Here is a 23,313-nt window from a genome sequence, read left to right as displayed (position 1 = left end):
ACCTACTTAGTCAATAACTCTTACATAATGACAGACAATGTGACAACATTTTCAAACACACAACCACAAACAGCATAATTATACATGTTGATTTTCTCTCTCTTTCTCTCTCAGAAAATCAAATTGACTCTTTTATCTGATGGTGCCAGATATAATACATACAGTAATATACATATAAAATGCTTCATAAAGTTAGATACACAAATTAGCATAATATGTCTGAATAAGTTTTCCATGATTATGGTACAATGTAGTACACTGTATATTTATGGCATATAAAGCTGCATAAGCCAGAACCCAAGTTGCAAATATGATGAGAGAAAATTCCCTAGTAAATATATTTTACAAGATGAGTTGTATTTGCAATACTATTAAGTAGCATCAAAATTATGACACAAGTTGCATATGCCACCAATTTGGAGCCAAGCAAGTAATGTCAGCTGTATATCCATGAAGTAATTTGGCCATAATTTAACCAGTTGGCTTCCCAGTTTAAACATTTGATAATGGAAAGCAGGTATATAATAATGAAATGATTATATAATGCATCGTTCAACTTTGACAGAACCATGTCAAATCTGGGCAACATGGAAATGTCATTGCTGTGAGATCTTTAGATTAGGGATGTTATGATTAATTAGTGACGTTGACTTTAGTTTAAGCAGCCCATCATATGTTAAATAAGCTTTACACATTAAATAAGATGAAACATTTTTCCGCATTTGTTTCACATTTATCACTTTATCATTATTATGTAAAAGGAAGTACAGTACATGTAGCTGCATGAGGAGGCCAGGGTTTTTTTAACTACAAAACGCAATTACTACTGTTGGCAAATCATGAACCAGGAGGCAAATTACACTGTATACAAAATGTTAAATGTCACTTATATTGTAAGTATTACATTATATACCCTACATGTACAAAGTATGTGTTACTTCCAGATTCAGATATTATCATATTGCTTAGATACATGTTTATTAATAATGTTGCTTATGTAACTTAAATAAGCTGAAAAACATCCAAGGGAATGCTTTACTATATAGTCTGTTTTCCATACTTGCAAATTATTACAATGTATTACTAGATAACAAAAACATTTCTTACATTCCCCAAGTACAAAAATTACAATAAATCAACTTGTTAGATATATTTTTTGTTGTTATAAACAATGTATTATTACTGTATGAGATAGCTTGCATCATCATTTTCCACAGACAGAATATAAACCTGTTATTTATCATATATTCTAGTATATTATAAATTGACATTTACAACTCTCTAGCTGTTAACATCACTTATATAACAATAGAGAAAGTTGCCAATAATTTTCCCATAAAAATACAATAGTTCTATATTATAACTAAACCATGACATGCAATATTATCATCGTTGAAAACTGACTACGAGTATGAAAGCAGTGAAAAACATTTCACCATTAAAACTTTCTCTGAAAATTAAGCAAATAAATCTTTTTATAAAATTTTCTCTACTTGAACAGTAACTTCATGAAAATCAGATCTGAAACTAAGAATCTTTGTAAAATTATGACATAATATTGTACACACATATCTTTTTATAAAATTTCTCTAAAACGTCAAACAATAAGATCTAAACCTACCAAAGTTCAACGCCTCAACTCAGAAAATGTTCTCTACAGTGTTATCAAAGTATATTTTGCAGCTGATTAACTTATGCTCAAAATTTCATCAAACAGAAAATCATTATAAAATATACACTCACATTTATGCAAAAACAATACAACCGATAGCATAAATCCAGCACTAATTCATTTATATCTAAATTTAGCTCCAGATTAAACGCTCCAATCTGCCTGTAAAAATCAAATAGGGAAACATTGTCAAGTTTCTCTCGCAATCAGGTGATGTTATTGATTTTCAAACTGTGACATTCACAGCCCTGGTTTTTCTCTATGCTTGATTGAGACAGAAACAATATAAAGTAAAAACTGATGCAAATAAATCCATTTTTCCCAGATACCCCGGTTTTCAGGTGTGATAAATAGGGCAGAACTGTTTGTCAGCCAATCATTGCAGTGAAGCTATGCCAGGAGATTATAGACTAAGATTCTACTTAAAACATTTTGAAATATTCATGGACTGTTAAAATTTTGTTATAAATAAAATATGACCCATATTTATAGCAAAATAGTTACTAATACATGTACATGAATAAGCTGAACTACATTGCATCAATTGTACATATATCAAATTGAGATATTGATTGTAAACCTTTTTTAATTAACTTCTTTTGAATGTTTTCCATGTATTTATTGAAATGTCATACATGTAATAAATAATTTTTCTGACAAAATCCTAGCCCGTTATATGCCTCAGATATGCTTTTATTTTTATTTCTCAAAATTCCTCTTTTTTTTTCCTGATAACATGTAATGATGTATATATTTATATATATATAAATTTCCAAAAGTTACATATTGGCAAATTATCTGTCAGAACCATCTTTTGTCTCTGTTGCATTTTACCAATAACTGAATAAATTAGTACAAATATAGTGATTTAGTATTTTGACTTTCATTCAAAATACTACTTTGTTTACATTTTGCTACTTTTATGACAATTTATTTCACATTTAGTGCTACTTTCTTTGGGTCATAAAAATGCAAAACTCTCTAACACAATATTTTTAAAGGTTATGATATTAACATTTTCCCTTTCTCTTTCACTTTCAGCGGAAAAAAACCCCAGGAAAATGAAAACATGGCATGATCAACAGAGCAACACAAAGTTAATGATTTAGTTAGTAATTATGCATCGTTGGATACCCACGGCGGAACCATTTACATTCAATTCATGTTCTGTTACATTTTAATCAACCGTGGGTAATGGCGATGGTAATTAGTATATGGTGTATCGGATAAAACACTTGACTTGAATAATGGCAGCAAACGAAAGGAACTGTTAAAAGATACATCTTGTAATTCTGTGCTACTTTTCTTTATTTTAACTGTTTAATGATAAGAAATCCATTTCATCCAGAGTTAAAATTACTTTAAAAGGCTAAGTATTCAATGTCAAAAATAAATATCAACCAACAAGCAACAGGGAGGTAAATATTCTGTATTCATAATAAATCTGTGAGAAAAACAAGCAAATTCGTTGAATTTATATCCCCCGCCAAGTACTGGTTATTATTAACACAACAACTGAAGACATAAGGCTTTATTTATATATTAATCATGACATAAACAGTAATATTCTTTGAACTTGATAAATATTCAGGGCAATAACAGAGCCATAACTTTGTGTTAAATAGTAAAATCTGGAAATGCCAATGAGATGTATGCATACTACATAACTAATCAAGGGCCATAAATCTGAGTTATAAGTATCTGACTGGAACAAGGCTACTATATGCACATCTCCTCTTAGTATCCTATAAAGTTTCATTGAATTCCAGCCAGTAGTAGCAGAGAAGTAGCGAGGAAACAAATATTTTTCTATATGGATACTGCATAACTAATCAAGGGCCGTAACTCTGAGTTAAAGTGTCTGACCGGAACAAGCCAAGGATATGCGCATCTCCTCTTGGTATTGAAGGTTCCCATAAAGTTTCGTTGAATTCCAGCCAGTAGCTGCAGAGAAGTAGTGTGGAAACGATTTTTACTCTATATGCATACTACATAACTAATCAAGGGCCATAACTCTGAGTTAAAGGGTCTGACCGGAACAAGCCGACGATATGCACATCTCCTGTTGATATTGATGACTCCCATAAAGTTTCGTTGAATTCCAGCCAGTAGTTGCAGAGAACTACTCCAGAAACGATTTTTACTCCATATGCATATTGCATTTATAACTAATCAAGGGCCATTACTCTGAGTTAAAGTGTTTGACCCGAACAAGCCGACGTTATGCGCATCTCCTCTTGGTATTGAAGGTTCCCATAAAGTTTCGTTGAATTCCAGCCAGTAGTTGCAGAGAAGTAGCGCGGAAATCATTTTTACTCCATATGCATACTGCATAACTAATCAAGGGCCATAACTCTGAGTTAAAGTGTCTGACCGGAACAAGCCGACGATATGCGCATCTCCTCTTGGTATTGATGATTCCCATAAAGTTTCGTTGAATTCCAGCCAGTAGTTGCAGAGAAGTAGTGCGGAAACGATTTTTACTCTATATGCATACTACATAACTAATCAAACAGGGCCATAACTCTGAGTTAAAGTGTCTGACAGAACAAGCCGACGATTTTATGCGCATCTCCTCTTGATATTGGATGATTCCCATAAAGTTTCGTTGAATTCCAGCCAGTAGTTGCAGAGAACTACTCCGGAAACGAAATTCGGACGGACGGATGGACGGACGGACAACGCCAAAACTATATCCCCCTCCCGATTCCATTGAAATATTTTTCAATATGGATACTGCATAACTAATCAAGGGCCATAACTCTGAGTTAAAGTGTCTGACCGGAACAGGCTGACGATATGCGCATCTCCTCTTGGTATTGAAGGTTCCCATAAAGTTTCGTTGAATTCCAGCCAGTAGTTGCAGAGAACTACTCCGGAAACGATTTTTACTCCATATGCATACTACATAACTAATCAAGGGCCATAACTCTGAGTTAAAGTGTCTGACCGGAACAAGCCGACGATATGCGCATCTCCTCTTGGTATTGATGATTCCCATAAAGTTTCGTTGAATTCCAGCCAGTAGTTGCAGAGAAGTAGTGCGGAAACGATTTTTACTCTATATGCATACTACATAACTAATCAAGGGCCATAACTCTGAGTTAAAGTGTCTGACTGGAACAAGACGACGATGTGCGCATCTCCTCTTGATATTGATGATTCCCATAAAGTTTCGTTGAATTCCAATTTCGTTCAATTCGTTGAACACTACCAATTAACTATTAAATTTATTTTCGTGATTTTCAAAAATTTACATAAATTTTATTATTTATAAAAAGAATTCAATTTAATAAAAAATCATACACTTGTGCATATTTGGCAACTTCTTTTTACTTGAACAAAAATGACATTTTATATTACAAAAATATGATATTCAAAAAAAAAAATTTCTTTCAAAGGCTACCATTAAAGTATAAAGTTGTAAATGTCATTACATTCAGAATGACTTGGCACAGGATGATAAAACTTGAGTGCACAATGATTTATCACTTTTTTGTCTTCAACTTTGTTGTTACATCTTGCTTGGTCAACTGATTAGATTTATCTTGACCAGTCAAGCTGTAAGACTAAGAATCAGGGTCAGCTCGGCCCTAAAACGTACTTGCCAACTTTTTCAATTTCTGTTTGTTAGTTATAATACCTCTGAATACTTTTATAGTAATTTACTCCTTAAATTTATTATAAACTAATCAATTTATTTCCTAATAGGTTTTTAAAAGAGGGCCGAGTTGACCTGTGCCGAGACACAGGAACTTGAAATTCTATCAATATTAATGATAATATCCAAAATATACCCCCTATACAGTATAAATAAACACAAGGAATGAAACGCCTTTTCCCCACCCCAACATAATTTACGCCGAACAAAACAACAGATCAAAATACTGGTCATTTCGATAAACAATAAATGCATCAAATACCATCGATAACTTTTTAAAATCGCAGGGCTATGTGGGAAAATTATCAACATTTTCTATTTTTTTCCCCGGGTTTAAAATTTGTTGATCCAATGAAATGAAAACTAATTTCCTTTTAACCTAAAAATTAATAGGGTTTTAATTTTTCTTCAAGGAAATTTACGGTACTTAGCTTTTTTATTGTAGATTTTATAAAACTGAAGTTAACATTAAATTGCAACAAGTATTAATCTTTTGAGGGTTTTTTGGAAAAGATTTAATCTTCGTAAAAAATAAAAGATGTCGTAAATTTTTCAAAAAATTTTGGGGCGTTCCACTTCATGAAAATTATCTTTTATGATTATTTTAACATAAAATTTTTTATTATACCGGGTTTTTAAAAAAAAATTTCCCCCGTGGGGGTTTTATTATTATTTAAAAGAGTTAAGAATCCAAACCCTTTTTCCTTCCCAAAAATGTTTCCTAATAAAGTAAATTCCAAAGCTTACGATCAGCGTAATTGGGTGTGTTTGTAATTTACTTCACACGTAGCGCCTCCTATCAAAACATGCAAAGAAAGGGAGAGAACTTCGCAAAAATAATGCAGCGAAAGGTGGTTTTCCGCGGAACGAAGTTACAATTTCTAAGAGTGAAAAAATCTCTATTTGATCTGCTAGAATTATTTGCAGGTCATCCGTTCAATAATGAATTTTTAATACTGTATGTTAAAATTTCACAAATGACAAATAAGTAGCAATAATACAGTAAACATATATCTTTTAACTTGACAACGTTTTTTTCTTTTAAATTTACTGGCCCTACTGTACAGTACTAACTCCAACACATAGATAACCCCAACACGTAATAAATAAAATTATTATAACTTTGTTTTTCAACTAACGAGCACATTGCCACATAGTATTATAAGAGCAGGCCAGAATGTGATGACCTTTTTGCCTGCTGCACAGTAAATGAGCCAATTTTTCAAAAATACATGTAATCTGGAACATACGATACGATTATAGTACATCCCAGATGTAATGCAGGCTTTTTTCAAAAAATATATATTGCATTTCCTTTTTTTTTTGTGTGTGTTTTTACAATGACTTACTATAAAGCAAATGCGCCCAAAATTTGTTTGTGATAGTATTACCCAAAACAAAGATACAGACATTTTTATACCCCTAAAAATATCCAATTTTACATGTAATGTGTTAGCATCTGTTTTTTTTTTGTGTTTTTAGAATTAACACCACTATTATATCTGCTTTAATTTATCACTTAAATTTTTTACATGCACATAGATAATAGTGATATATAATACTTGGTATACACCATCCTGGTTTTTATCGTTATAACAATTTTAGTAAAATCAGACTTTTGTAATGCATCAGTTTTTTTTTTCAAAATTCAGTTGTTAAGCAAACAAGTATACCTTTAAGCAATAACAAATGAAATAGTACTTTATTGTCTCAATCTAATGAAATATGAATTAAAAACATATGTTAAGTGTTTTCAATTCAAATTTTTACCATAGTAGGCATTTTAGTGGTAAAAAAAATTTGTGATGAAAAAACTGTAACATCCGCCCCCTCTCAAAAAATATCCAATTATAAAACAATACTCATAAAAAAACAATGTTTCTGGTGCTTAATGATAGTCTTACAATGAAAATGTTATAAAAAATGCCAATTTCTATGTTTATTGAGAAGAAAAAAAAATACAAAGTAATGTATAAGTTTTTGTTTTTTTCTGGTGTAAAAAAAAAAACATCAGTCCCCGTAACATCCGTCCCCCTATATTGGTGCTTATTAAATCTCACAAAAACTGTAACTGGAATGGGAATTTTACACTACAAAACACCAAAGTTACAATGAAAAAAATGAAGGGAAATAACATAAATAAAAGCACTGAAAATGATTGTATTTATATAAAAAAAAATTTGTTAACACTAAATCCTTAATTTTGAAAAAAAAATCAGCTTATTTTTTTGCTCTGAAAACAAAAAATTGTTTACTTTGAAATAAAATTTATATGTTATTTTTTAACATCAAGTGGACCTAATGAGTTTTTAAGATAATATTTAAGCTTATATGAATTTTATAACAAATATAATCTTTTGTTATTCTGTGTTTACAAACTAAGGGTACAGAAGGGGACGGATGTTACAGAATTGAACTAAAAATTCTTTTTACAGTAATACGAAACTTATCTTGTTCTTATGATGCATGATAGAGAAGTAGTAAACTGTGCAACTGTATAGGAATGTTTTACACAACAAAATACTATTTAAAAAAAACTAGAAGAAACAAACACAAAATCCATAACAGGATATATAGAAAGAGGTGCAAACAATAGAGATGTTGAAAAAAGTGTCTTTGTGATTAAAAATTGGTCAATTGTTAAAAATATAAATTCTTTAGCCTTAAATAGTTAACAAACCATGTATCCCAGCCCTTTCATAAAACAGTGGGGATATGGCATATCCTAACTCTATACACACCAGAAGGGACTGGCGCTTTATTGGAAGTTAACGAGCTGTATATTGGGAGCTGTGTATATTGTATATTGGGAAGTGTGATATATTACAAAACAGTAGGGGTGCCAATTAAGGGTGATATATATTATGCTTAAAAACAGTGGGAGGGACTACCATATCTGTTTCAAGAATGTCTGTCATTAAGTATTAAAGATGAAGATCAATTAAGTCAAAGGATTTATTGAACTTCAAAATTTTATAGGCTAAATATGTAGTCAATGGAAAATAAACAAATAAAGAAATATAATTCAACACCCTGATTAAAATTTTTAGATTTTTTTCCCCAAAAAACTCAAGCACATTTTCATACAATTTGACCCATTTAATTATTGTTAATAAAGTGAAAGAAACTTGTAAGTAAAGGATATGGTAAGGATTCCTGTAATTAAAAAGTTGGAATAATTGTGAAAATTATTCTGTAAATAAACCCTTCGCAAATTATTTGCACCTATAAATTTTATTGAATTACAAATTAGTTCATTAAGTTAAGCAATTCATGTACAGTGAAATATTTACACAGAGAATTATTAAAAGTTAGAAATAATGAGATTATGATACCGAATCATTATGAAATCTTTGGATAACGCTGCTAACATTCCACATTAATTTACTTAAAATTTCATCAAATCAATAACTTAATTGCAACAATTTAAAATCTTATAATTTTTAATGAAAATTTTTAATTGTGTATAATTTATGCATTTAGTAATGAAAAATTCAAGCTTGCATAATTATGTTTCAATCTGAAAACTTATTTACTTCATACTGTATCATATCTTTTACAAATATAAATCTTATTATTTAACTAAAGTATTTTGTAAATAATTTCATGTATAGAAATGTACCGTTGGTATGACAGTTTCTATTTAATGTTAATGCATTATCAGGAAACAAAGATTCTTTTATTAAATAAGCTATGTTTTTATTTTATTCAAAATATTTCAATGTTCATTCAAATGTAAGATAAATGGAAGAAAACTAAGTCAATGCAACTTTTCATTGTGAAACGCAAATAGTAAGAAACTCCATAATTGTCGGGTATATTTCTACATTTTTCTCATAATTCATTCAATTATTTTACATTTATTGTGCTGTACAAAGCATATACTCTTATAAATTTTATCACTTTAAAATAAAACCAAACAAAAAAAAGTATGAACTATGAGCTTTAAACATCTAGTGTAACATCCGTCCCCCCAAAAATGTAACATCCGCCCCCCTGATACAATTCATTTTTGGGTTATCTGACGAGAAATATACATAAGAAAGTCCTTTAATTTCTACTGTTTTATAAGAAATGTGTTTGCATATTTGATTTAAATATGATTTGGTGTACCTAGCTTTGTTTTATTTCTCTCTGTTTCTAACATGTTTGAACATTTCATTTTGTGTGAAAAATACTGAAAATTTGAAAGCAAATATTTTTATATCTAAGACGAATTTTCTGGATTTTTTTTTGTAACATTAATCGAACACATAATATTTTTATAAAATAAAGAGAAATAATACAATTTTTATTATAAACTGTAAGATATTCAGACTTTTAGTATTTCTTTGTAACATCCGTCCCCTACCCACACAGTCCGCAAGAGATGTAATATTTAGAAACAGGTATCCAAAAAGTTATCCGTTCTTTCCAAAAATATTGTTATAGACACCCTAGGGTACTTAAAAAGAGCAAATATTGTCTTGTATGTTTAACTTTATTTTTTGACTTAGATGCTAACACAATTGGCCCATTTACTGTGCAGCAGGCATTTTGTACATAAACTTTTAGGCAAAAACTGCTTCAAAGCGTTCTTTTTACTAAATTACAATAAGGTACTGCGCATGTATGTAGACTTGTATATTGACCATAGGCCACTGACTTGGGAAAGATTTTTGAAAAATTGTTTAAATATCAACAAAAAAAATAAATAAAACATATAAGATGTAAAAATAAATTATTGATGCCGATTTTCCAGCCATTTTTTACTTAACAATTTAATTGTCGACTTTATCTACTGTTGTGGGGTAAAAAGACCATTTTTTGTATACCTCATCCAGGACCTTAACACATTACTTCATATACACGCCTTTTAACGCCTTTTTCACCCCCCCTTTTTTGTTGTCTCAAATGTTGAAAAAATGCCTTATTTAGGCCCCAAACACTTGTTTTTGTTTGAGAAATGTTGTTAAAAAAAGTGACCTCTTTTTCGGCGCGGTCCCCAACCAAAAGATACATCAGGGGGTTGCCAGAAGGGGGATGTGCCCCCTTCTGTTTGGGGGGTTTGAAGGGGGGCGGAGTCCCCCTCATCGCCAAGAAAATTTTGGACTTGTAAGAGGCTGTAAATGATCCCAGATTGATCATAAGGTAACGTGTAACCAACGCTGAAAAGCATTTGACTCTATCTCAATCCATTGAGAAGTTGCAGCACTTTGAAATCAATTTTGATGGAAAAAATCAACGCAAAATAGTGATTTTTGGCAATTTTGAGATGTCCCCTCGTTGCCATGGTAACAGAAAATTTGAGCCTGAGCATGTTGTTGCAAGGGCAATGGTCCAGTCAACATTTGTGCCAAGTTTGATTAGTGTTGAAGCAGTTTTTATAGTATTATAGCAATTTGAACTTGTAACGGGAGACTTTTCAATGAAAACAGCCATTTTTCACAAAATGCTCATGAAGTAATGGGTTAATGAAAAAAATAAAAAAATCTACAAAACAACAATTTTTCTTCAAATTTATATGACAGGCCATGTTTAAATATGAAAAAACGCGATTTAGGGTAATTTCAAGTATTTTCATCATTTTCTGTTAACCCATTACTTCATATACACGCCTTTTAACGCCTTTTTCACCCCCCCCCTTTTTTGTTGTCTCAAATGATGAAAAAATGCCTTATTTAGGCCCCAAACACTTGTTTTTGTTTGAGAAATGTTGTTAAAAAAAGTGACCTCTTTTTCGGCGCGGTCCCCCAACCAAAAGATACATCAGGGGGTTGCCAGAAGGGGGATGTGCCCCCTTCTGTTTGGGGGGTTTGAAGGGGGGCGGAGTCCCCCTCATCGCCAAGAAAATTTTGGACTTGTAAGAGGCTGTAAATGATCCCAGATTGATCATAAGGTAACGTGTAACCAACGCTGAAAAGCATTTGACTCTATCTCAATCCATTGAGAAGTTGCAGCACTTTGAAATCAATTTTGATGGAAAAAATCAACGCAAAATAGTGATTTTTGGCAATTTTGAGATGTCCCCTCGTTGCCATGGTAACAGAAAATTTAAGCCTGAGCATGTTGTTGCAAGGGCAATGGTCCAGTCAACATTTGTGCCAAGTTTGATTAGTGTTGAAGCAGTTTTTATAGTATTATAGCAATTTGAACTTGTAACGGGAGACTTTTCAATGAAAACAGCCATTTTTCACAAAATGCTCATGAAGTAATGGGTTAAAGAAGTACCAGTTTCCATTTTCGTACATATTTTTGTAGTGTTAATGTTAAGTCTTTGAACTGAACTTTATTAAGATGGGTCAATAGTTAAAATATACAGGAAGATAATTAAGATAGTGCCGGACTTATCTCTCCAACCAGTACTGTATAATACCTGGGGTCAATGGAAATCTGCAAATGTCACTTCTCACTTTCCCTCGGAACATGCACGTCGCTGAGAAGGCACAGGGCATCGGCAGAAGATTTACAGCTTGGCTGGTAGTTAACTTAAATTATAGCCACCGTGGGCGTTATCACGGGACCGCTACTTCGTCAACAACTGCGGACCAGCTGCCGGTGTCTTGACTAATGCCGAGGGGAGCGGCCCTACAATGTAGGCGCTTGGGTCGACGAGGACGGTGTGCTAAGGTGCGTGAGCCCTTAGCACTGTTAGACAGCTTGAACGGCAGGCCTTTTGCTGGCACAAACAGCCCTTGTCAGGGCTAATCTTTCATATTGTCACAGGTTACTGTACATTAAGAGTCCCATTGACGGCCGTACAGTGACCTACTTTCGGCTCAAAATTCATATCTTTGGCTCATACTCCTTGGAAATTGCATGGAGGTAAATTATCACCACTTTTGTGTTTCAAAATTAACTCTTTAAGGGCATGACTGGTGACATGTCCGGGGTCCGTACTCGAGAGCGAAAGCTGCATTTTTTACCCTTGCGGGCGGATGGTCCCTCATTAATCATTAACTACATACATACAAGTCTGCAAATGTAGGCACAATATTAAGAGGGTGACACGTCTAACTACAGACTAATTTCCCTGACACATGAACTCTGTAAAACTCCAGAACACATTGTCGCCTTTTCAATCACAAAGCATTTCACAAACCTGGGAATTATAGATATACCAACTGATTCCAATATGATTTTCGTAAAAAAGAGATCATGTGTAACGCAACCTATGATGCTAGATCTAGTACATTACCTTCTTGTATTAGTACATTACTATGACACAAGAGGTAAAACACTTAAATTAATCAAAAGTTTCCTAGATTATAAGCTCCAGTCTGTCCGAAAAATTGGACGTATCCTCCTCTAAAGCCATACCGTTTTTTTTCTGGAGTCCCTAGGGATCGGTGCTTGGACCCCTTTTTCTTTCTTACATCGAAAAAGGCCCCACCACAGGACGTTCAATCAAATCTTCGGCTATCTGCTGATAACACTGCTATATATACCTAACCCTAAAATCTCAATTTAAGTTTCTGGGTGAGGAAAAATGTCGGATTTTCAGAGCTGATATTTTGACTTTGAGTACGTTAGTGAAAGCCGGGTCAGCAATCGAAAATCTTTCCAAAATGATTATGAATACTTTAGAAAAGTAGGAGTTGAATTGAAATGGAGTTTGACCTATCAAAATGTCAAATAATCCACGTCACAAGAAGAAACATCCTGTATCAACTAATTATTGTGTTCATGGAACTAGTCCAGAGGCGGTTTCACAGGCTAAATATCAGGGCGAAGATATATCAAATAATCTCTCATGGGACGAAACCATAAAGAAGTCAATTAAAAACACAAAGCAAACGCCGTAATACATGTAAAAAGGTGTACTCCTTACTCCTTAGTTAAGGTCATTGCACATAAGACCTACAACAAAAATATGCATCTGAAGTCTGAACCCCCACCAAGTCAAACTCAAATTAATCAAATATTAATTGTCCAAAAATGAAATGCGCATTGGGTCAAATCTGACTTTGGACGCAAAACCAATGTCACCCAGATGCTATAGTCTCTTAAATAGCGCAAACTATATCGTTGTCGTAATTAATGTAGGCTCCATGATGTACAAACTCACTAATGATAAAGTCGCTACCCCACAGGTTATTATCTTACAACATTAGCGAGAGCTTTCTGACATACCCACATGCTGAGTTATACGTTAATAAAAGTCCAGACAGTCTTACCTTTCAAGAACAGTTTTCCACTGCAACAGCTTACAACAATTCCCACACTTAGCCAATTCAATAAAATAGATAAAAATAGGAATCCATAAAAAGTCCAAAACGGCAAAATTGAAAATGTTGCAGACTCGGTTTGATTGAGCGACTGTTAGCCAAATTGAACGAACATATATCAACATAACAGATTGCAAGACTGCTTTTAATTTTAACAAACCCTTTACATTTCCCACCTTTTATTCTATATGTATACAATATTTTATAAATGTCTTCTTTTACTTCATTTTTAAAACTTTCTTTTGTGGCTCGATGGCATGACGCGCCGATAAATAGATAGTCCATAGAATCATGCCATATATTTAAATGTCGGAAAAAGACACTGAAAACTTCACAGGAATCTCAATCCTCATAATGCTGCAGGGTCAACCCAAATAATACCGATTGTTTTAAAGAAATAAGTAGAGAAATAGCTTCCATTTTGACTAAATTTTTCCAAAAGTACATGCAAACAAGCACAATGCTTGCAAAATGGCGAATGCATTACCTGTATATAAGAAAGGCTCAAATATATCTTTTACTTGTTTTCTGTTTATCACACTGGAACACACTGTTTTCTCCATTATAATTACATATTCTATGAATTGCTGACTGCTTTAGAAAAGAGATTCTGTCGTTCTTTCGAATTCGACCTCTAACGTAAATTAATGATATATTTTAATCTGTCTATCAAAAAAGTCAAATTGACCTCATAGTTTTTGACACCTCAAAAGCTTTGACATGGTCAATATAAGCTGCAATTTAATGATATAAGGGACGAAACTCTCAAATGAATTTAGTATTTCTTAGACAATAGGTCTCAGTCAGTTGTGGTGCACGGCTTAATTAATGTCAACTACTATATATGAGGTGTCATCCAGGCATCTGTCCTTTGGTCTCCATTATTTCTTATCAATTTAAATTATTGATCCATCTGTCTTTGTTAAACGCTCTTTAAGTTCGAATCTTTGCTTATGACACAGCTATGTATCTCTCTTAATCTGAAGTTTCTTTCTCCTATGCCAAAGACAACAAGTCTCACCCGAATGTAGTAACACATACAATTGAATCCTTCAAAATGCAATGTCATCAAAATGAAAGCAAAAGAAAACAAAACAAAAACCGAAAGATTCAAATACCAAAGACAATAAACCATGCACAATAGCATCGTTGAATCAGTTATATCAGTAAAATTCATTGGCGCCTAAATATCAGATAATGTAATTTTGAACTTCCACATTTGCAGCATTGCAAACCCCTTTTAAAATTACTAAAAGTACAACCTACTTGTGTACGCCTGTCACAACCACTAACAAGACCAACTTTAAATTCTTATTCATAAGCTTTCAAATAAATTCAAATAACTACTTACTAACACAAAAATTCAATTTTACTAGGATCATTTATCACTGGAAAGTATTGCGTCAAAATGCTGTCCCCTTGTCTGGACCATTATTCAATAGGGCTGTAAGGTAGATTGAACTAGCCACGCCCTAAACGCAAAGGTCTAGGTCGCCCTTCCTTTTCATATTTTGTTGATTTTTCTTACTATAAATACAATCTTTGTTATAATATAAATTCTATACTTTTTAAAAAGACTGGAAAAATATTACATTGTTTCTTCTTCATTCTAAATTTAATTTTCATTAAAAGGTTGTTTCTTCAAGAAATTACGTCACATTGTCATCATAACGCATGTATCAGCATTAATTAAAGTAGTCAGCATTAATTAAAGTAGTGAAAAGAATGCCAAAAACGACAAAATAGAAAACGTTGCAGGGTGGGCTTGATTAAGCATGTTCATGGACAGTACTGGAAAGTGAAAGTTACCGTTCTCGCCCCTTAGCGCCGACTTAAGCGGAATTCAACATTTAAACATGAAACATTTTAAACCTAGAGACCATTTCATTTTTTTCTCAAGTTTGTTTTGTGCACATTTATATTAACAATTGCCATTAGCTTCTGCATACATACATCTACAGTGAAAGTGTTTTGTTACACGAATTATTTAGATATACAGCTTTCTTCACTGACATCTTGTTTCAACTCTTTGACACATTTTAGGGTGATTGTTACTCGATCCATTTGAATGATTCTTCTGTATTTGTTTTGTTTATTGTAGACTTGTGTATTTTAACTGAGATCTAAATTCAAAGGGTCGTTAAAGGTCAGTTCAGATTTATTTGATGTTAAATATAGCAAAACTTCGTCATCGAAATAGGCAAACACTTGTATCGTTTTTAATTTTACTTTAAATAGACTTGCATACTGTTATAAATTAACAGACCATTTAACTTGTGTAACAAACCATAGTAAGCAAATATCTTTGATACGTTATGGGCCAGATGTGGTCATCTCTTTCTGGAATAAAGCAAAAACATGCAATTGAAACATCGTGAAAAAAACGACGATAAGAATCCTTCAATACGTTTTTATTTTTTCACAATTGTAAAAACATCATAAATAAACTAAATGTTGCTCAGAACACTTATTTCAATAAAAAACGCTTTTATTTTAGACATTGCAAACTATCTGACTGTTGTTTTATCATAAGATTGCATGACAGCGTGTTTATTTTGTTAAATTATTAATTTGAATGGTGGACACCTGGATTTGCTTCAGTCGGTGCCAAGAATGGTGAACGGTAACATGCATTAACAACTTCTGTCCTTGAACAACTTTCCAATATCTTCAAATTTGATCTGTTTGGCGACGTTTATGGTTTCCACTTTATACAAGAGTTAATCGCCAGAATTAAATTCCAATGAAACTCAAAACTACACGTACGAGTAAAACTCAGTCACATGTAATAGAAATGTAGGAAAAGATTTGATTAAATTAAAAATTTATGTTTTTTTAATGTCTTAGAAACAAAATTAATATAGATTATTTCCCAAAGCCTTAAACTCCAGGGATTATTGATATAATATTTAAAGAGTTACGTTCCAACTACATTATACAGGATATGTAATAAATAGATTACGTAATAGCTTCGCCCATTGTTTCTAATTTAGGGCACATTGACTCTTTTTCTTGGGAACCAAAGGCACCATATCGTGCCAACATTTAAAAACGTGGCCTTTTGTTAGTGTCTACTTTAGAACAGTACGTGCGATGATTTCGGACACCCCTTGGTGAATTACCGAAAGTAATTCGCAAAAATCACATCGAAATGGGACAAATACTTGCATTTGGAATACCGTGATACTTGATACTTATTTGTTATCTATGTTTGTTTAAAACACTCTTTGGAGTTGTTGACATTAAATTTCAGCAAGACTGCTAGACCACACCGCTGAATTCTTTATTTGTGTATTTCATCCTGGCAGGCTCCATAAAGGCAAATTTTCTAGCTCGACATATATTGGAAGAAAACATATTTTTACAAAGAATTGTGTTCTTCATTCAAATTTAAAGAACATGTATTCAAATCGAAAAGCAGAAAGCTGAGAGTATTTGGAAAAGTTTGTTTATTTCTTAGTTATTATCTTAATGTACATAGAGCTGCCTCAAATAGATCTATTCTTTGTCAAGTTCTAGCCAATTTTTGATACTTTGAAATTTAATAATATATGCACATGGTTCGAATATCGATCACTACGTATTTGTAAAATAACAAAAGTCAGCCTAATTCTTCTCTTGGATGAAAAGCAGGTATTATTCCTGTGGGTCAAGTCAATTACTTGTGACGCAAATCCTATTAAAACAAAAACAAACAATCTTATAATTAATTTAAAACGTTGCCGATAACAGAAGTTAGTCTTCTTTTACTTTTGAATGAAATAGCATATATGATTTTTTAAAAATAAAGTTATACATTTGAAAGATAGTAAACGTCAGTCTAATGCTCCTCTTGAATTAAATGCAGGTAGTATATCTGGATAGTTTTCATAACCAAAAATTTCAAAGTCAACAGCATAAAGTTTTTGAAGTTTTAGAATATCCCCTCTAGGCACTGTACTCCAAAATTCCTTGTACATTTCGTCTTTAATTTGTTTACGCATGATTGGTGAAGACATATGTCTTGATGTTTTTGCATGTTTTATCATGTCATCTAGTGTCGTCTTTTCATTTATTTGTCTCACGTCCAATGTGCCGTTTCCAATCAGACCCCTAATCTGTAGCTTCTTCCACGCACGCAGTAGCGCATCTTTGAACGATAGACACTTTTTATACTTAGCATGAAATGAAAATGGCTGATTCAATGTATCTTTAATTGCATCGTCAACTGCTGCATCTTTTCCACTGGTATTAAGGAATAAAACCATCTTTGTTAATCCAAGTTTAGTAAGAATATGAGCAGAATCTTTTTGAAAATTTTCCATTTTACCAACAAAGTTATACTTAATTTCACACGGATGACAATTTTTGTTCATTTCAACCCAGTGTGGATCAATATTTTGTCCAGTTTTTAGGGTATATATAACATACTTTATGAATTCTGAAAATAATATATCATGGCCACAAACAGATCTAAAACGTTCCTTCCGAAGCCCTCTGGTCAAGACAGCGATCTTCACACCGACATTTTTCCAGAAATAAGGATTCGGTGCAAGCATTTTATCAACAAAAAAAGAGAATAATCTGTTATAAGGATCACGAGTGAACATTACTTTGTAAAACTCGTGAGCTGCATATTCATTCCAAATCAGTTTTGTTTGGGGATATTCTCTGTCAAATGGTAAGTCATATGGATTGGCAAGTTTCGAATATTTTTTCTCCCTCTCTATCATAAATACTCGTCTCCAAAACGTGGTGCCAACTTTATAGATGGGACAAAGCAGTGTGGTTTTGTTTCTGTTAAATCTTACAGTCATTGTAAATTCATTTCCTTTGACTTTCTGATATTTTTTACAAACTTCAATGATCCGTGCAGCATTGCCTTCCCCATTTGCTTTAAATTTTGTCTGAAAAAAAAAGAACCAGAAATGTAAAAGCTGGCAGACATTTCTTATTAAAATAGAGAAAAACAGAGACCAAAAAGAAAGCCCAAAAACATCAAAATTGTAAAGGTTGCATGCACGGTTTGATTGAGCTGGTATATTATTAACATAATTTCACCGAAAAGACTCAAAAGAAAGATGTTTTCGTTTCAGAATGATGCAGATAATTGAAATTTCTTATTTGTTGACACGCAGCATTTTCAATTTTGCCGTTTTGGACTTTCTTTAGGGATTCATATTTACTCTATTTTAACATATAGTCTTTTGTGAATATCTAGTTTGAATTGACACCGAGGATACACGCACAGTCGTAGTACAAACAATGCCAAAACAACGTGAACCAGTTCATTGCTGGTAAAATGAAGACACAGGGTGTATAGTTGGGGGGTCATGATTACCCCCCCCCCATTAGATTTGAATATTGTGTAACATAACATTACGTCAAGATTTTTTAGTAACAGTCAAGCATCATTTTGACTTTGACCCTTTTAAACAATTTTGTCAATCGTATTATTTTTATCACATTAACTGCGGTGCAGGAGTGTAATAAAGCCATTTAATAGAAACAATATTACACTAATGTAATATCACTTTAACGTGACGAAATTTGCGCTATATATAAACATAGCTACTATAGGCACGTCCATGAAAAATGGCTAGTTTTAACTGTAAACCGTTCTCTTTTTGAATATGTGATAAATAGAATATTATATTCGTGAAGATTCAATACTAAATTTATAGAACTCGTTGAATAAAACAATACTATGCTCGCTAGAGGCTCGCATAATATGATTTTATTCAACTCGTTCAATAAATTTAGAAATAACCCTACACTCATTCAATATCCTCTATTTCAGTTGCATGGATTATTATAAAGACTTTGCTATTTAAAAAAGTTTACATTGAAAATAAATATATTTTCTTAAGAAAAACTTCTACTCACAGACATTTTTGTCGTTGTTGTTGTTGTTTTTAAATTAAGTAGCATTTGCTCATTGGCAGGTACACGTGGATAACTCCTTATTGTAACATTTTTTGTTTTACTTGCATTTATTACGTCCACAGTTTTTGTTAGGAGTCCACTGGCATATGTCAGAATTTGCACTGAAAAAGCAATAATTTGACACATATTAGCTATATAGTAATCCGGTCATACCAGTCATATAAATTTAAACTGTTGTTTCTAAGAGATATTGCGTTCTGTACCATCTCTCATTAGCAACTGAAAACATGACAAGTTCAGGGAACAAGCCATCTCTTGAATGAAAAGAAAACCAAAAGTGCAAGTGCAATACATTTCACGAGTTTAAAACTAACTACAATTTTAGTGTTTTAACCGAGATGCTAGACTTATATTGTGGAAAGGCCCTACAGAATGAAATAATTGAGTTGCAAAGTCTTTAGAATGAGATGCTAGTTACTAAATTTCGTGCATATAGCATGATAAAACAAAGTAGTTTTATAGCATTATGTCAGAGATATGCCTGTTGCCAGGTCTGTAGAATTAGATAAGCAAGTTGCGAGGTCTTTAAATTGAGAAAACCATTTAAATTTATCTGTAGATACTAGCAACCGAACTGGCCTGTAGCCAGAGATGACTAAGTTGCTAGTTATAGGGTCTACACATATATAACCAAGCTGCTAGTTCTAGGGCCGTACATAGTGATAACCAAGTTGCTTGTTATGAAGAATGAGATAACAAAGTTGCTTGACATGAATAATGAGATACCCATATTCCTTGACATGAAGAATGAGATAACCAAGTTGCTTGACCTGAAAAATGAGATAACCAAGTTGCTTGACGTTGAGAATGGGATATCAGAGTTATCTGACGGTGACCAAGTTTTTTGACATGAAAAATGTGGTAACCGAGTTGGTTGGTCGTTTGGTTTTGCTTGGTATTTAACATAAGATAACGTATTATGCTGCTAAGCCTATAGAATAGAATGACCGAATATTAAAAATGACATTATCGAGATGTTAAGCCTGAAGAAATGAATAAACGAGTTGGTTGACGTGTAAGATGAGGTTACCGACTTGCTGGTCCTGTAGCATAAGACAACTGAGTAACTATGCCTGAAACATGAAATAACAGAGTGGCTAAGCCAATGACATGGTGAATTCTATTTTTTTTTAAACATTAATTAACACAGTTTCTAAGACAAATTTGGAAACAAAGTTGCAATGCTTGTCTAATTAAATTATCGAGTGCTAAATGTATGTCCTAAGAAGATAAGGTTTAATAAAAGTCAATAAACTCTTTTTTTCAAACTCAGTCAGTCATCTCATCTTTTCAGTGTTGACTGTACTTTACCTCGGACCATCAAAGTCAATGCCAGAATAAAAAGTAACACAAACAGCAGCTGTTTTAACCTCTTGATGTTCCCACTTCTCATACTGTTGATGTGACCTTTTCATGGAAAATGCGATCTTGTACACCACTTCTCTGGAACCATAAATGATATCAGTCTTTAAAAGCATCTAGTATTGCTCGATATGTGCAGAAAAAAAGATCTTTGCATGCATATACGCGAGGCATCATAATATAGAAGAAATCATATAAAAGAAAGAATGTTTTCAGACTGGACTTTACAATCATCAATGTACTTTTATGAAACTATACCTTAAAATACTTAGTGAGATCTTGATCTTTAAGCTACAAACTTGTTGTCACTCATCACAAATTGCTTTAAAGTACCACATATTTAAGTCAAGTATAACTAAATCTTCTGTTGCTGTCAAAGATATGGACTAGATATGACTTTCAATGCACTATCATAACATGACTTTTGGCATTTAAATATGACCTTAACATTTGGGCTGCTGAACTAAATTTTGTTGACTATATGTCATCTTAATAAAACGCTTATTTATATTTGTTTTTTAAAGTCAATCCATGAATAACAAAGTTATGCAAAAAAGAAGACCATGTCATTAAATACGTATAGTGGTGAAATTGACCTTTGAACTGGAGACCTTGACTCTTACATCATAACGTTTAGTATATTTATGTCAAGTTGTTTTGAAATCCACCCGGGAATGACGATTTTGTTGACCGGCTACGACCATCAATGTACAAAATTATATTACGACTTTTGAATACAAGTTTGTCCTTGACCTGGAGAGCTGATTCTTGAGCATAACGTTCAACACACTTTTGTTGAGGAATTTAAAATTTACCTGAAATGACTGACAGAAACATCAGTGAGATTTTATGGAAAAAATCATATCATGATTTTGGACGTACAAGTGTGACTTTGACCATTGAGCTAGGAACCTGATTCTCATGCGCGCCTCGTCGCCATCATTCATTCAGAATGCCAGATTTGTTGATAGGACATATCATAAATTTGGAATACAATGTGACCTTGACCTTAGTGTTAAATATCTAATTCTTTCGCGTAGCACTTTGTCATCATTTACAACACATGTTTTGTCCAGAATTGCTAACCGAACACACACGAACAGTGCTTTATATCTTGACATTTGATCAACAAGTGTGACCTTCAGCTAAGGACATGATTCTTTCCAAATAAACATAGACATAATGTTCAACACTGTTATAAAAAGTGATTCAGTGACTTTTATATCCATCAAGGAATAACACAATTATTGCACGGACACAAATATTAGTGAATTCTATAAATTTTTATAGAAACAAGTGATCCCTCACGCCCCCTAGTATCGGTTTGGGAGGTACTCAATAGTCAACACTAAAAGTGCTGGACTCAATGATCCCGAAGGACCAGAAAAATATTTTACAGCTGCCACACAGCACTTAACACCTGCTGTTGTGATGTAAAAATATCTGGAAAAAAAGTGATTCCTCGGAAGCATTAAAACATCAAAACAGCAAATTTACATGAAAATTGCATGCTCGGTTTGATTGAGTCTTTTTATGAGTTATAATGATAAAGTGTAACATCCCTCACGCACATAGCACCGGCTTGTGCGGTACTCAGTTCTCAACACTAAAAGTGTTGGAATCAATGGTTCCGAAGGACCATAAAAATATAACAACACTGAAGTGAAGTACGGAGCAACTTTCTACGGCCGCCACTCAGTACTTGACACTTGCTGTTGTGATGCATAAATATCACTCGGAAGAATTAAAAGCAGCAAAATTACATGAAAATTGCGGACTCGGTTTGATTGAGTCTGTACATGGGGGATAATGAAAAAGTGCAGCATCCCTTACGCTCCTAGCACTTGTCCGTTTGACACTTTGACCGTTGAGCAAAGAAATCGATTTTGCGCGCAACACATCGCACATTTATACAAAATTATTTCTAAATCCAAATTATGAACCGGACACAAAGTCGAGACGGATGGTCAGAATGACGGGAAGGACAGGCTGACGGACAGACGCTGCAAAAGGTGCAAGACCCCTCATACGTGGGGGCATAAACCAAACATTTGTTTTTAATTCTTCATGATTTAGGAATGCCAGGATATAAAGAAGAAAATATATGATTGAAAATATGATATACGTACATCAGTTAAAGAAATCACATATAAACCATTTCTCACATTCAGCGATACATGTAATTTATCAAGACACTTACCACGATTTCAATAAATAAACTAATGAATTATCTAAAAAAAATCCGTATAAATTCTCTAAACATTCCACCAGCACATAATTTCAAATTATAGACTGGTTTATGACCTTCCCTATTCAATACTTTTTCTTCCAGCACGTTATTCAGCTTTTGTAATTATGATACATGTAAATAAAGGCTATCGGAAAACGTTTTTTATTTAATTTTTTTTTGTATAGATTACATTGTTTGGCTTAAACTTGATATGTTATGATTTTGTTTAAACGAAGATAAATATATTGTAAGAACA

General features: G+C 32.9%; 2 protein-coding genes across 3 annotated transcripts in view; both read right to left on the bottom strand.

Annotated features, from left to right (window-relative positions):
* Positions 1-6,178, bottom strand: part of LOC132731699 (CD82 antigen-like) — a 31,064-nt gene extending 24,886 nt beyond the window's left edge. The window contains exon 1 of one of the 2 annotated variants that reach the window (XM_060717918.1): positions 6,046-6,178. The gene's annotated coding sequence lies outside the window, so the exon portion shown is untranslated. Of the gene's footprint in view, positions 1-1,743; positions 1,857-6,045 lie in introns of those variants that run through there. The other variant, XM_060717919.1, reaches the window with a different exon arrangement.
* A 10,944-nt stretch (positions 6,179-17,122) lies between these two features.
* On the bottom strand, positions 17,123-23,088 carry LOC132731709 (uncharacterized). Its single transcript, XM_060717930.1, has 4 exons — positions 23,028-23,088; positions 20,777-20,908; positions 19,406-19,566; positions 17,123-18,426 (listed from the first exon to the last, which is right to left on the bottom strand). Exons 2-4 carry the CDS (start codon positions 20,856-20,858, stop codon positions 17,356-17,358), a joined length of 1,314 nt encoding a protein of 437 aa, XP_060573913.1. The 5' UTR covers positions 20,859-20,908; positions 23,028-23,088; the 3' UTR covers positions 17,123-17,355.
* Between the last annotated feature and the right edge of the window lie 225 nt (positions 23,089-23,313).

This window comes from Ruditapes philippinarum, unplaced genomic scaffold (assembly GCF_026571515.1).
Source record: "Ruditapes philippinarum isolate M1 unplaced genomic scaffold, ASM2657151v2 ctg3118_1_1_1_1, whole genome shotgun sequence".
In the NCBI taxonomy this organism is placed as follows: domain Eukaryota; kingdom Metazoa; phylum Mollusca; class Bivalvia; order Venerida; family Veneridae; genus Ruditapes; species Ruditapes philippinarum.
Note: the sequence above shows the minus strand (reverse complement) of the source record. Positions and strands in the feature narration are given on the sequence as shown.